This window comes from Aotus nancymaae, unplaced genomic scaffold (assembly GCF_030222135.1).
Source record: "Aotus nancymaae isolate 86718 unplaced genomic scaffold, 86718_ANA_hifiasm-v0.15.2.pri h1tg000041l, whole genome shotgun sequence".
Lineage (NCBI taxonomy): Eukaryota > Metazoa > Chordata > Mammalia > Primates > Aotidae > Aotus > Aotus nancymaae.
The window spans coordinates 6329651-6343557 of NW_026988455.1; the positions used below are offsets into that span (position 1 = coordinate 6329651).

The following is a 13907-nucleotide window of genomic DNA, read 5'->3' on the forward strand; positions in this document are numbered from 1 at the left end:
CTTTATGACCAACAATATACTTAATGATGGAATTCCAGGTGCCAGTGCCAAGAGCTACCTGGCAACGGGAGGATAACTTGGAGGGATCCTGGGAGGGCTCTCATCAACCGTGTGCATACCTTCTCTGTACATTGTGGCAGTATGAGAGGGTCTGGCTGTGGTTTTTTTTAGCAGTGTGACCTTTGGGAATGTCTCTTGATCTCTAGGTTTTAGTTTCTTCACCTGAAAATGGAAAACAATATCAAAGATCTTGTATTCCATGTTGAGGGCACTCTCTGGTTCTCTTAGTGGAGGCTAGAAATGCTGACTTCTCCCCACCCCATTCACGCGTTAAATAAATAAGTATTGAGCCCTTCTCTGTGGCAGGCACTTTATTGTGAGCAGTATACATGGTGCTTGCCCTCAGGGAGCTTCCAGTTATTTCTTACTGAGGTGGCTTGGTTCTTTTTTTGAGTTGTTCATTTGAGTTCTCATTTGGAGAACTTCGTCTTGTCAACCATGAGGTTCAGCATCTGTGGTTCCTGGAGCAGGCTGTTCTTGAGTAGACGTAACTTGGTCTGCTGGATGTTGGCTCTCTGTTCATCCTTTAGTTGTGATATTAGTGTGGATAATTCCTAATGGCTAATTTAGGGGGAAATCTGGTTAAATCTTTCCATGGAGTATGTATTAATTCCACAAATATTTATTGAGCACCTACTGTATGCTGGGCACTGTGCAAGGCCTTGAAATACAAAGGTGACTCTAACGATGCAGTTATTGCTCTCTGAGGCCAGCAGGGAGATGGACTTCTAATGGCAAATGTATTCCTGACACTGCAGATATATCTTACTGCTGCTATATTAGGGACTGTGGTGGCCCTACAGGTTACTCAGGGATATATGGGGTTTGCAAAGCAGCCCTGGGAGCAACAACTTGGCTGGAATTTTTACTGAGCTTCATGGCCTGCTGCTAAGTTTACACCTGTGTGGGTGGTTAATTATTTCTCCTTTGCTCATTTACCACTTGACTTTTAATGATGGTTATTTCTAGTTGAAGTGTTCAAACAATAGTCCTGGCGTCTCTTGCCTCCATGAGGGAGAACTCAAGAGGGATTCTTACATAAATGTTCTCTCTAGTTTTTCTGGTCTCCCCACTCTGGCTGCAGATGGGAGCTTAGCTGTCCTGGTCCTATTCTAAGTGGCTGTGAGCCACATGGAAAAAATCACATCAGCTGTGTTCATTGCTGCTTTTCCTGAGCTTACTGTGGCATGGAGCTCTCTCAGGTGTGGATACAGAGACTAGGGCAGCCTCTCCACTCAGGCCCTGCCCTCTGGGTTCCCACCAGTTGGGAAGAGATATCTAGGGCCCAGTAGGTTGACAAGATTATTAGGGAGGGCCTTGGTAACTTGCAGGAAATGTGGCTCCGTAGTAAACCTGGACTGAGGATGAGATCAAATGGGATGCTCTGCTTCCTTCCCTCCTGGTCCCTCTTTAAATTAAAAATACCTGACTCCCCAGGGTACCTGAGCCAGGACTGTCCTGCAGAGTGAGATGGAGGGCAAGACCCCGGCTTTGGCATTTGCAGCACTTCTGGGTAGCTGTGACCCAGTGCACGATGGGTTCTTACTTGCAGAGGAGCTACTTCTCTTCCTTCCTTGTAGAGGAGAGGTAGGGAGTGGAGAAGGGGAAGCTCTTTCCTTGGCATTTCTTTCGGAGATCCAAATTGTTCCCAGGAGATTGAAGTGTAAACACAGATGAATATAGTAAGTACAGCCTTCCAAAATTGGGCACAGAGGTCTTACCAAGAAGTCACAGTGGAGAGTCAGTGGCTGGAGGCCGAGAGAAGAGGAGAATGGTTGCCAGCTCTTACTCTTGTGGACGTCCAAGGCCCCACTGAGGTATGGTGGCCTGTCCCTCTGGTCTTGCCAGGTGGGTACAAATCCCTGCATTACACAGGAGTGTGCAGAGCCCCCATTGTGCCTCCTCTAAGTTGCCCCAGGCAGAGCTCATGAACAAGTCCCAGGGTGGAAGCTGATAGTAATGCCAGCCTTGCCCCACAGGGTGAGGGATTTTTCCCTCTTGAACTCTTGGGTTGGGGGTACCTAAGTGACCTCCAAGAGAACAGCCTAGGTGCTGTAGGAGTTAGCTGCTCCACGTGCACACGCAGCCTCACAGCTCATCCTCAGATAGTTCTGTGTTTAGGAATAGCATGTTGTATGACTGGAATAAGAATAAACACAGGAACTGTATTTATTTATTTTTAATTTTAATTTTTTTTTTTGAGATGGAGTCTGGCTTTGCTGCTCAGACTGGAGTGCAGTGCCATGATCTCAGCTCACTGCAACCTCCGCCTCCCAGGTTCCAGTGATTCTCCTGCCTCAGACTCCTGGGTAGCTGGGATTACAGGCATGTGCCACCATGCCTGGCTAATTTTTGTATTTTTGGTGGAGACGGAGTTTCATCATGTTGGCCAGGCTGGTCTTGAACTTCTGACCTCAGGTAATCCGCCCACCTCAACCTCCCAAAGTACTAGGATTACAGGCATGAGCCACCGCACCCAGCCCACAGGAACTATAATTATTTAAGTGAATAAAGGGCTAACTAGAAGGTGAGCTCCATGTAGACAGGAATTGTACCTGTCTTTGCTCCCTAATGCCTGTTATAGTATCTAGTACATAATAGATACAAAATAAACAATAAATGATGTTTGTAGCTCAGATAGTGGCTGAATCCAGTATGCTGGTTTCAGTGTTTCTGAAACAACTCCCATTAGCATTAGTCATGCAACTCCCATGACTAATGTTAATAAAAATAATAAGCCCTTTCCTAGCCTTTTCTCTGTGCGTTTGACTCATTTAATTGTCTGGCAATCTTATAGACAGATCTGTTCTTCTCTCCCATTTTGTAGAGGAGGAGACTGAGGCAGATGGCAGTTAAGTGACCAGCTCAGGTCATGCAGTTGGTAAGGCAGGTGGAGTCGGGGCACTTTGAGGTCCTCTCTTATAGGCAGAGATCCAAGCAGGGGCTGCTCATCTTGACCAGTGATGCATTTATTTTGAAGAGGAGGAAGCCTCTGCTGGAGCTGAACTTGTTTGTCCTGGGGTGAACCAGGGTGAGCCTGGGCAGCCTATGCTGCGGCCATGATCCTGGGCTGTTTACAGCTCCATGGGACTGAGAAGTGTGTATTCTGAAAGAATGTCTGGGTTTCACCGCTGGTTCCATCGGCTCCACTTCCACAAAGGAAACTACAGAAGGGTTTTGTGTTGGTTCAGGCAACCTTTACACGTACAATGAGGGCAGAAACAGTCAGAGTGAGACAAGATTATGAAAAGAAACACAGGGCAGGTTTTATGAATTTATACTCAGTCTTTGAGCAAAAAAAAAAAAAAAAAGAGATTCAATAAGATAGCAGTCATTCAAATTGGGATAAAGGAGAAATGAACAATAATAAGATCATAAAATAGAAAAAGACTGTAACAACACCTCAAGAAATTGAACACAGATTTGGCTCTGAACTTCTATGCAGCCAAACTACAAAAGGAAACCTGATCAGCTCTCCTCGCTTCTTGAGTCTGTACCGTGAAAAGCCCAGAGAGGGGTTAGGGTACAGAAAAGTAGGGGCCAGGACCAGTTGCAGGCTGTGCTGCCCTGAAAACATCACCATGGACAAGGAGCACAAATCTTTATCGAGGTGTGTTGTCTGAGCTGCCTCATTTTCTCAGGGTTTTAGTGGAAGTACAGTTAAATTTCTCACAGGTACACACTCGTCTTTAGTCTGCATTTCTAGGTTCTATATGTTCTAGTTCTGTTTTCTTTGTTGTTGTTGCTGCCACTGTTGTTGGTTTGTTTGTTTTTGAGACAGAGTCTTGCTGTCACCCAGGCTGGAGTGCAGTGGTGCGATCTCTGCTCACTGCCACCTTCTCCTTCCGGATTCAAGTGATACTCCTGCCTCAGCCTCCCAAGTAGCTGGGATTACAGAGGCCCACTGCCACTCCTGGCTAATTTTTGTATTTTTAGAGGATTTGGGGTTTTGCCATGTTGGCCATGCTGGTCTCGAGCTCCTGACCTCAGGTGATCCACCTGCCTCAGTCTCCCAAAGTGTTGGGATTACAGGTGCGAGCCATTGCACCTGGCCTTAATCGTACTTCTTTTTGCCATAGGGTAAGTCATTGTACTTGATTCCAACAAGTGTCTTTTTTGCCAGCATCTCGTTTTGTTGTGAGTGGTGCTAGAAACAGCTCATTGCTGTGGTTCTTGTGGGATGGTGAATAAATCCCATGTACTTTGATTTCAGAGCTCATCTGGGTTTCCCTATGTCAGTGACCATCTTGCATGATAATAATTAAAATACCTTGTCTTTAAATATAATGGTATAGATTACAAAGTATTGGCTTTTTAAAGACAGTCCTGGGAAGTCAGTTGTTGGCCTTATCTCAAGCTTGAAAGAACTGAATCTTAATAAAGCAGAGCCAGAAGTGAGGCGGTGACACTGGGACCTTTTAGTCTTGGACCCATGTGCAGTGCTCTGTAAGAATAACTAGTTTGGTTTTCATTATTATTATTATTATTATTTTGGTATATTGTGTTCCTGTCATGCTTTATTGTAATACTTGTTTTTGGGTGATTAAAAAAAGTTGAGGCCACAAGTCTCATAGTGAACGCAGCTTTCCTTGTCTGTTGAACACCTACCCTCAACTACCCTCCATTTCATGACCTGCCCCGTCATGAGATGTAAGGATGAGGAGACTGTGGATCCAACAGGAATAGTTGGCCGAGTGTTCAATATACAAAGCTCCTTCTGTGGGAGCAGGCTACCTCCTACTCTCTGAAGGCAGCAGAGGGGAAGTCACAGGTCCAGAGGTCCAAAGTATCAGCAGGCCTGGAACTGAGCCTGCACTGCACACTCCACACCCAGGGTCCTTTCTGTGAACCTAGACTTAGCTACTCCCCTTCTCTGCAATAGACCTGGGGCACCCATGTGCTCCTGGTGCAGAATAGAGCTTATGTATGGTGAGGAAGGGCACTTAGCTAGCCCCAGACTGTCTCTAGGACCATAATAAGGTGGAAACCATGTCTATGTAGATAACTTCCCTGTGGAGTTTATAGCAACCATGTGATGTACACCTTGGATGCAAAGCGTTAAGAGCATACATCTGAGCTACTGCCTGTTCCTGTGTTCCCTCCTAGCATACCTGCTTAGGAGACAAGTCCAGACTTGCTGTGCCACCCCTCTCTTCCATCTCTCTCTGAACCTGCTACTCCACGCTCTGCCCCCCACCCCACAAGCTCTTCAATTTGCTGGATTCAATTGTGATGTCTCGGTTGCATCCTACCTGACCTGTGACCAGCAATGAGCCCAGTTGATCTCTCCCTTCTGTTTGATGTGCTTTCTCCTGGGTTCCACCCTCTGTCTATTCTCTTCCCTCACCTACTCCTGCTCCTCCTTTGCCAATCCCTTCTCCTCTTCCAGTTCAGAATGTTGTCCCCAGGACTGAGTCATTAGGTTTCCTCTCGCTCTCCCTCACTCCCTAGAGAGTCTTTCTAGCCCCTCCCACCCAGTTCTCTTGCCATCTTTGCGTTCAATTCTCTATTCCACCTCTTCACCGATACCTCTAAAGAAACTCACCTCCAAATCTTTGTCCCCAGCAGGGTTTCTCAGTTGTTTTTGGACAGAGGTTTTCCTCATGTCCTCCTGTTTCTGCTTCTCTCCTTCCTTCTGCTTCTCAGCTCGCTGAGCTGCTCTCCTGTGCACCTGGTGGACCCCTCAGCCCCAGGTGCCTCGCCGTGCCCTGCAGGGCTCCCTCCAATTCTGCTGCCCCTTTTGGCGCTTTTTCTCTTTGCTCCCATGTGTGTCTTCTGCTTCCTTCTGAGCTCCAGTATTAGGTCCTGCTGTTACATTTGGCTCTTGGGTCCATGTCCGGGCTCTGTCTTGCCTTGGATGGAATCTCTCTCGGCATAGTTATGGGACCATTTATTTGCCCTTCAGAAAGCTCAGTTTTCAGCCTGGGAAGGGCAGACTTCACGCAGCAACACTTAAAACTGTTACTTATCCCAGGGAACAGAAGATACTAACCATCCCATATTCTCTGATGCATCCCATAAACAGCATCCAGGACAGCATGGAGCTCTGCGGCTTTCCTCACTGACTCTTACTGCCAGCGAAGCTTATGGATTTTAGCAATTGTCACCAGCCCCCAGGGGACAGAGTAGCCCATGGGATGATCTGCATCACAGCAAATTAGTCCATTTATCTCTAGAGTTGAAGTTTTATTTCCCCCAACTGGGGAGCTGCTGGGTTAACTCTGTCTATAAAGAGAGGAGTAGGGGAAGCTTTTACATATGGCTTTAAAAGTCCTCGAGATCGCAGATAGGCATTGCCAGATATATATATATATAAATATATATATATATAAATATATATATATATATATATATTTTTTTTTAATTGCATTTTAGGTTTTGGGGTACATATGAAGAACATGCAAGATTGTTGCATAGGTACACGCATGGCAGCATGATTTGCTGCCTTCCTCCCCTTCACCTATATCTGGCATTTCTCCCCATGCTATCTCTCCCCAACTCCCCACCCCCTACTGTCCCCTCCCCTATTTTCCCCCAACAGACCCCAGTGTATAGTGCTCCCCTCCCTGTGTCCATGTGTTCTCATTGTTCAACACCCGCCTATGAGTGAGAACATGCGGTGTTTGATTTTCTGTTCTTGTGTCAGTTTGCTGAGAATGATGGTTTCCAGGTTCATCCATGTCCCTACAAAGGACACAAACTCATTGTTTTTGATGGCTGCATAATATTCCATGGTGTATATGTGCCACATTTTCCCTGTCCAGTCTATCATCAGTGGGCATTTGGGTTGGTTCCAGGTCTTTGCTATTGTGAACAGTGCTGCAATGAACATTCGTGTGCATATGTCCTTACAGTAGAATGAGTTATAATCCTTTGGATATATACCCAGTAATGGGATTGCTGGATCAAATGGAATTTCTATTTCTAGGTCCCTGAGAAATCGCCACACTGTCTTCCACAATGGTTGAACTAATTTACACTCCCACCAGCAGTGTAAAAGTGTTCCTATTTTTTCACATCCTCTCCAGCATCTGTTGTCTCCAGATTTTTTGATGATGGCCATTCTAACTGGCATGAGACGGTATCTCAATGTAGTTTTGATTTGCATTTCTCTAATGACCAGTGATGATGAGCATTTTTTCATATGTTTGTTGGCCTCATGTATGTCTTTTGTAAAGTGTCTGTTCATATCCTTGGCCCATTTTTGAATGGGCTTGTTTGTTTTTTTCTTGTAAATCTGTTTTAGTTCTTTGTAAATTCTGAATATCGGCCCTTTGTCAGATGGGTAGACTGCAAAATTTTTTCCCATTCTGTTGGTTGCCGATTCACTCTGTTGACTGTTTCTTTTGCCGTGCAGAAGCTATGGAGTTTGTTTAGGTCCCATTTGTCTATTTTGGCTTTTGTTGCCAATGCTTTTGTTGTTTTAGTCATGAAGTCCTTGCCTTGTCCTGAATGGTTTTGCCTAGATTTTCTTCTAGGGTTTTTATGGTGTTAGGTCTTATGTTTAAGTCTTTAATCCATCTGGAGTTAATTTTAGTGTAAGGTGTCAGGAAGGGGTCCAGTTTCTGCTTTCTTCACATGGCTAGCCAGTTTTCCCAACACCATTTATTAAATAGGGAATCCTTTCCCCATTGCTTGTTTTTGTCAGGTTTGTCCAAGATTGGATGGTTGTAGATAAGTTGTGTTGCCTCCGAGGCCTCTGTTCTGTTCCATTGGTGTATATCTCTGTTTTGGTACCAGTACCATGCTGTTTTGATTACTGTAGCCTTGTAGTAGAGTTTGATGTCCGGTAGTGTGATGCCTCCCGCTTTGTTCTTTTTGCTTAGAATTGACTTGGCTATGCAGGCTCTCTTTTGGTTCCATATGAAGTTTAAGATATTTTTTTCCAGTTCTGTGAAGAAGGTAATTGGTAGCTTGATGGGGATAGCGTTGAATCTGTAAGTTACTTTGGGCAGTATGGCCATTTTCATGATGTTGATTCTTCCTAACCATGAACATGGAATGCTTCTCCATCTGTTTGTGTCCTCTCTTATTTCGTTGAGCAGTGGTTTGTAGTTCTCCTTGAAGAGGTCCTTTACGTTCCTTGTTAGTTGTATTACTAGGTATTTTATTCTCTTTGTAGCAATTGTGAATGGCAGTTTGGTCTTGATTTGGCTCTCTTTAAGTCTGTTATTGGTGTATAGGAATGCTTGTGATTTTTGCACATTGATTTTGTATCCTAAGACTTTGCTGAAGTTGCTTATCAGTTTCAGGAGATTTTGGACTGAGACGATGGGATCTTCTAGATATACAATCATGTCGTCTGCAAATAGAGACAATTTGACTTCCTCCTTTTCTATTTGAATACCCTTTATTTCTTTTTCTTGCCTGATTGCACTGGCTAGAACTTCCAGTACTATATTGAATAGGAGTGGTGAGAGAGGGCATCCTTGTCTAGTGCCAGATTTCAAAGGGAATGCTTCCAGTTTTTGCCCATTCAGTATGATATTGGCTGTTGGTTTGTCGTAAATAGCTTTTATTATTTTGAGATATGTTCCATCAATACCTAGTTTATTGAGGGTTTTTAGCATAAAGGGCTGTTGAATTTTGTCAAAGGCCTTCTCTGCATCCATTGAGATAATCATGGTTTTTGTCTTTGGTTCTGTTTATGTGGTGAACTACGTTTATAGACTTGCGTATATTGAACCAACCTTGCATCCCTGGGATGAAGCCTACTTGATCATGGTGGATAAGCTTTTTGATGTGCTGTTGCAATCGGCTTGCCAGTATTTTATTGAAGATTTTTGCATCTATGTTCATCATGGATATTGGCCTGTAGTTTTCTTTTCTTGTTGAGTCTCTGCCGGGTTTTGGCATCAGGATGATGTTGATCTCATAAAATGATTTGGGAAGGATTCCCTCTTTTTGGATTATTTGGAATAGTTTCAGTAGGAATGGTACCAGCTCCTCTTTGTATGTCTGGTAGAATTCGGCTGTGAACCCATCTGGACCTGGGTTTTTTTTGGGTGGTAGGCTCTTAATTGCTGCCTCAACTTCAGACCTTGTTATTGGTCTATTCGGGGTTTCGATTTCTTCCTGGTTTAGGCTTGGGAGGAGGCAAGTGTCCAGGAATTTATCCATTTCTTCCAGGTTTACTAGTTTATGTGCATAGAGTTGTTTGTAATAATCTCTGATGATGGTTTGAATTTCTGTGGAATCTGTGGTAATATCCCCTTTATCGTATTTTATTGCATCTATTTGATTATCCTCTCTTTTCTTTTTTATTAATCTGGCATTGCCAGATATTTTGAACCCCTCTGCCGTGTCAGCAATCCAGCCGCTGCCTAGGCTGTGGTTAATTAATTCACTTTTAGGCAGATTCCCAGTGAACACTGCTGTTGTTTGTTGAGGAGTATATCCTGACATTTCTCAACTAAGGAATAGTTTCACAATTTTCATGGCAAAATTCATTCGGAATGCAAGCATGGGTCAGAATGACATTACAATTGGACGGCCTGAAAGCTTGCTTTGTGAGACTGTGTAAACCATGCCTGAATTCGCCAGAGCATCTGTTGAAAAACATCTCCTGTGTCCAAGTGACCCAGCCACCTGTTGTTAGGAAGCCAGCAATCAAGCGTGCTGAGAAGCTGAGACCCTGGAGCCACCGCTGCACTATCTGGGCCTGAGCAGCCTGTTGTCCCCTCTGCCTTGTGGCCGTCTCATTGCCTCCTAGCACCTGCCTTCTTACATGGGAGGAAGCTGGAGTCCAGGCTTACTACTTACAGGTTCTCTAATAAAGCACAGGAAAAAGAGAGTGAGCCTGAAATGCCTGTGGATTGATGTTATCTGGGCTGCTCTAAGATTCTATTAGCTAGTAACTAGAAAGGACCTTGTTTTGCTTGCTAGGATGTCACTCAGCTGGTTATGTCTGAGTTGGTTCTTCAGGCACAAAATAAAAAGCATTTGTGATATAGGTTTCTTTCTGTCTCTGTTGTGCCCACGGGGTATATTTGATAGAGGCTGGCTTGGGTTAAGTGAAGAGGGGACAGGTAAGTTTCCGGCCATGAAATAGAGCAGATACTGGAAATAACTCCATGAGCCACCAACTCAAAGGAAAAGCACTAAACTGTTGAACTTTTTTTTTTTTTTTTTTTTTAAGACAGAGTCTTGCTCTGTCGCCCAGGCTGGAATGCAGTGGCACAATCCTGGCTCACTGAAACCTCCATCTCCCGGGTTCAAGCTATTCTCCTGCCTTAGCCTCCTGAGTAGCTGGGATTACAGGTACCTGCCATCATCCCTGGCTAATTTTTGTATTTTTGTAGAGATGGTTTCACCATGTTGGCCAGGCTGGTCTTGAACTCTTGACTGCAGGTGATCCACCCACCTCGGCCTCCCAAAGTGCTGGGATTACAGGTGTGAGCCAACATGCCCAGCTAAATTTACATTTTTAAAAGAAAGCATTTATGAATTAATTCAAACTTAGCCTAAACTTTTCTTTTCTTTTTGTTTTTCTTTCTGAGACATAGTCTGTCTCTCACTGTTGCCCAGACTAGAGTGAAGTGGCACAATCTCAGCTCACTGCAACCACTGTCTCCTGGATTCAAGTGATTCTCCTGCCTCAGCCTCCTGAGTAGCTGGGATTACAGGTGCATGCCACCATGCCAGGCTATGTTTTTATATTTTTAATAGAGACGGGGTTTCACCATGTTGGGCAGGCTGGTCTCAAACTCCTGACCTCAGGTGATCCACCTGGCTCAGCCTTTCAAAGTGCTGGGATTACAGGTGTGAGCCACTGCTCCCAGCCATCTGTGTGTTTTCTAAAACTATTGAATTGAACAAGAAACAAAATACCTCCATAGTTTGTCTAAACCAAATCAGAATTGAGTTGGCATTTTATTCCCTTTGAGACCCCAATCACGTGACACTGCTTGGTCCCTTTGGATTTAATATTGACCTCTCTGGTCTCACGTTGATCTCCCCTTGGCATTCTGTTTTAGGCACTGTGCAGGCCCAATATCATTATGGCCACTTTATTTCTGGAGAAACTGAGGCAGAGTAGCCAAAGTGACTTTCTCAGATTGACACAGGCTCTTAGTGATGGAGCTGGCCCCGGAAGTCAAGGCTTCTGGTAGGTGGGTGGTGGAGTTCTTGTGCCAAGGGGAGCACTTGAGAGGGCTTCCCTGATTTTTCTGTGTACCCAGGAGCTGAGGGGACCCAGGGAACTGAGGCTGTCTTCACGACCCGGTCATTGGCGCCCAAGGCTCTCTGCCTCTTGCATTGGGGACATTAACCCGGAAATTCCACTCCTGGGACCTTCTCTCAGAAACTCCAAGGAGCGGGACTAGTCAGAGGGAAGGGCAGTGAACATCTGGAGCTCCCTCCTCCTCAGGAGTTCTGCTTGTCACCCTCTAGTAATAACTCTTAGCCTATATGCTGCTATTATCCTCCTTTAAATTTTTCAAAATTGAGTTTTAAAATTTGTTTCGTACCTAAAGTACTCTTTTTATTTGCTGTTTTATTCCCTTTCCATGTTTAAAGTTGATTTTAAAGTCCACTGTTTTTTTTCCCCCCAAAACAGATTATTATCGTGAACGTCAGGGTTTGTCTCTTTGTGTTTTTCAGACATTGTAAGTGAGACTGTCCACATCATCTAGGAAAATGGTAGCCCTGTCCTTAAAGATTTGTGTCCGCCACTGCAACGTGGTGAAGACCATGCAGTTTGAACCATCCACAGCTGTGTATGATGCGTGTCGAGTCATTCGGGAACGGGTACCTGAGGCACAAACTGGGCAAGGTAGGTCATGGGTTATTTACTGGCTTCTTCAAATGTGTTTGCGTGCTTTTCACTTATTTGCTGAAGAGACAGAGGCTCCAAGTGGTACACAAGCCTATTAGCGCATATATTTCAAGTGAAATATCTTCTTAGTAACTGCCTGCTTCCTCTGTGAGACTCGCGATGACAATGACCATGCCCACCCCTGAGTCATTGCTGTCATTGTACCCAGCAACTTGACCCTCCCATACATTAGGATTATGCTCCGCAGCTTACAGATCACGTTCTCATGTATCATCTCATTGTCCTAAGAAAGGGCAAATGAAGCTGCCCTAACAGTATTGGCGGTGTATATCCTAAGCCCTGTTCCCCATGCATGAACGCTTTCCACTGCCATTGGAACCCAGGGCAGGTATTACATTTCAAATTTTTTTGCAGAGACGTTATAAATTTTATCTCAAATCTTTAAAAAAGGACTTTTGTGAGATATGTTTTGTTTTAAGTTTGGCTCAATCACTCATGCCCATTAATCTGAGTTTAAACAAAAGCCACTTGTGCCATTTTATTTTCCCCTTCCCTTTGTCTTCTTTGTGTCTTTCCATTATTTAGTGTTTATTTGACAGGCAGTTGAGAAATTAGGTCCCTTCCAGATCAATAAATCTTAAGTGTGAAAGTGGGATAAAACTTATCTTAAAAACGAAGAGTAGGCCAAGCATGGTAGCTCACACCTGTAATCCAACCACTTTGAGGGCAAGGCGGGAAGATCACTTGAGCCTGGGAGTTAGAGACCAGTCTACACACCAGAGTGAAACTCTCTCTGTACTAAAGTCTGAAACATTAGCTAAGTGTGGTGGTATTTGCCTGTAGTCTCAGCTACTGGGGAAGTCGAGGTGGGGAAGTAGCTTCAACCCAGGAGTTGATGGCTGCAGTGAGCTGTGATCTAGCCACTGCACTCCAGCCTGGCTGACGGAGCAAGACCCAGACTCAAAAAAGGAAGAATAAAAATCAAACATCACAACAAGGGTAATTATAAATACAAAAAGATCTTGAAAAGATCTGCTTTTCATAAAATTCTTTTTGGTCTAAAACATATTGTCATTAGTGTTATTTTTTGAGACAGTGTCTTGCTCTGTCACTGAGGCTGGAGTGCAGTGGCCTCATCAGATTTCACTGTAGCTTCGTCTCAGCCTCTTGAATAGCTAGGACTACAGGTACACACGCCACCACACCCGGCTAATTTTTGTAGAGCCTACAAAAAATGTGAGGGAATTTGAAGACAACCATGAAGCAATCTGAGGACAGAATATCTTTAGATTTCCATGATTTTTTTTTTCTTTTCAGTATTTTACAGTTGTCTCATCTCTATGTCATTTAATACATTTTATAACTACTTTTTTTTTCTTTGAGACACAGCCTCACTCTGTCACCCAGGCTGGAGTGCAGTGGCACAATCTTGGTTCACTGCAACCTCCACCTCCTGGGTTCAAGCAATTCTCCTGCCTCAGCCCATCTAGTAGCTGGCATTACAGGTACCTACCACCATGCGTGGCTTATTTTTTTTTGAGACAGAGTTTTGCTCTTGCTGTCCAGGCTTGAATGCAATGATGTGATCTTGGCTCACTGCAACCTCTGCCTCCCAGGTTCAAGTGATTCTCCTGCCTTAGCCTCCTGAGTAGCTGGGATTACAGGCACGAGCCACTACACCTAGCTAGTATCGCCTTTTTAGTAGAGATGGCGTTTCACCATGTTGCCCAGGCTGGTCTGAAACTCCTGTGCTCAACTGATCCACCCGCTTCAGCCTCTCAAAGTGCTGGGATTACAGGCATGAGCCACCATGCCCCCTGGCCATTAAAACATTATTTATGTTATTAATAATACCGTGTTGTTGCTGGATTACCCAGAAATAGGGTTTGCTACATCCCTAACCTTACTCTGTTTGGTTGTCCAATCATTTCTGGTCCCTTTATTTTCTATTCCCTTTTTCTGTTGTTTTTCTTTCAGATTTTTTTTTTTCGTGGTGAGTAGGGAGCTTGATTGCTATGTAGCGCGGGTAAAGTTGCTTTTCTAAGAAACAGCAGGAGCTCTTACCCTCCTC

General features: G+C 44.4%; 1 protein-coding gene across 7 annotated transcripts in view; it reads left to right on the top strand.

Annotated features, from left to right (window-relative positions):
* Positions 1–13907, top strand: part of TLN2 (talin 2) — a 464397-nt gene that overhangs the window by 254101 nt on the left and 196389 nt on the right. For all 7 annotated transcript variants that reach the window (XM_012443139.2, XM_012443144.2, XM_064361373.1 and 4 more), the window contains one exon: positions 11662–11833. In XM_012443139.2, coding sequence (XP_012298562.2) covers positions 11698–11833 — 136 coding nt within the window. In that variant the 5' untranslated portion in view covers positions 11662–11697. The remainder of the gene's footprint in view (positions 1–11661; positions 11834–13907) is intronic.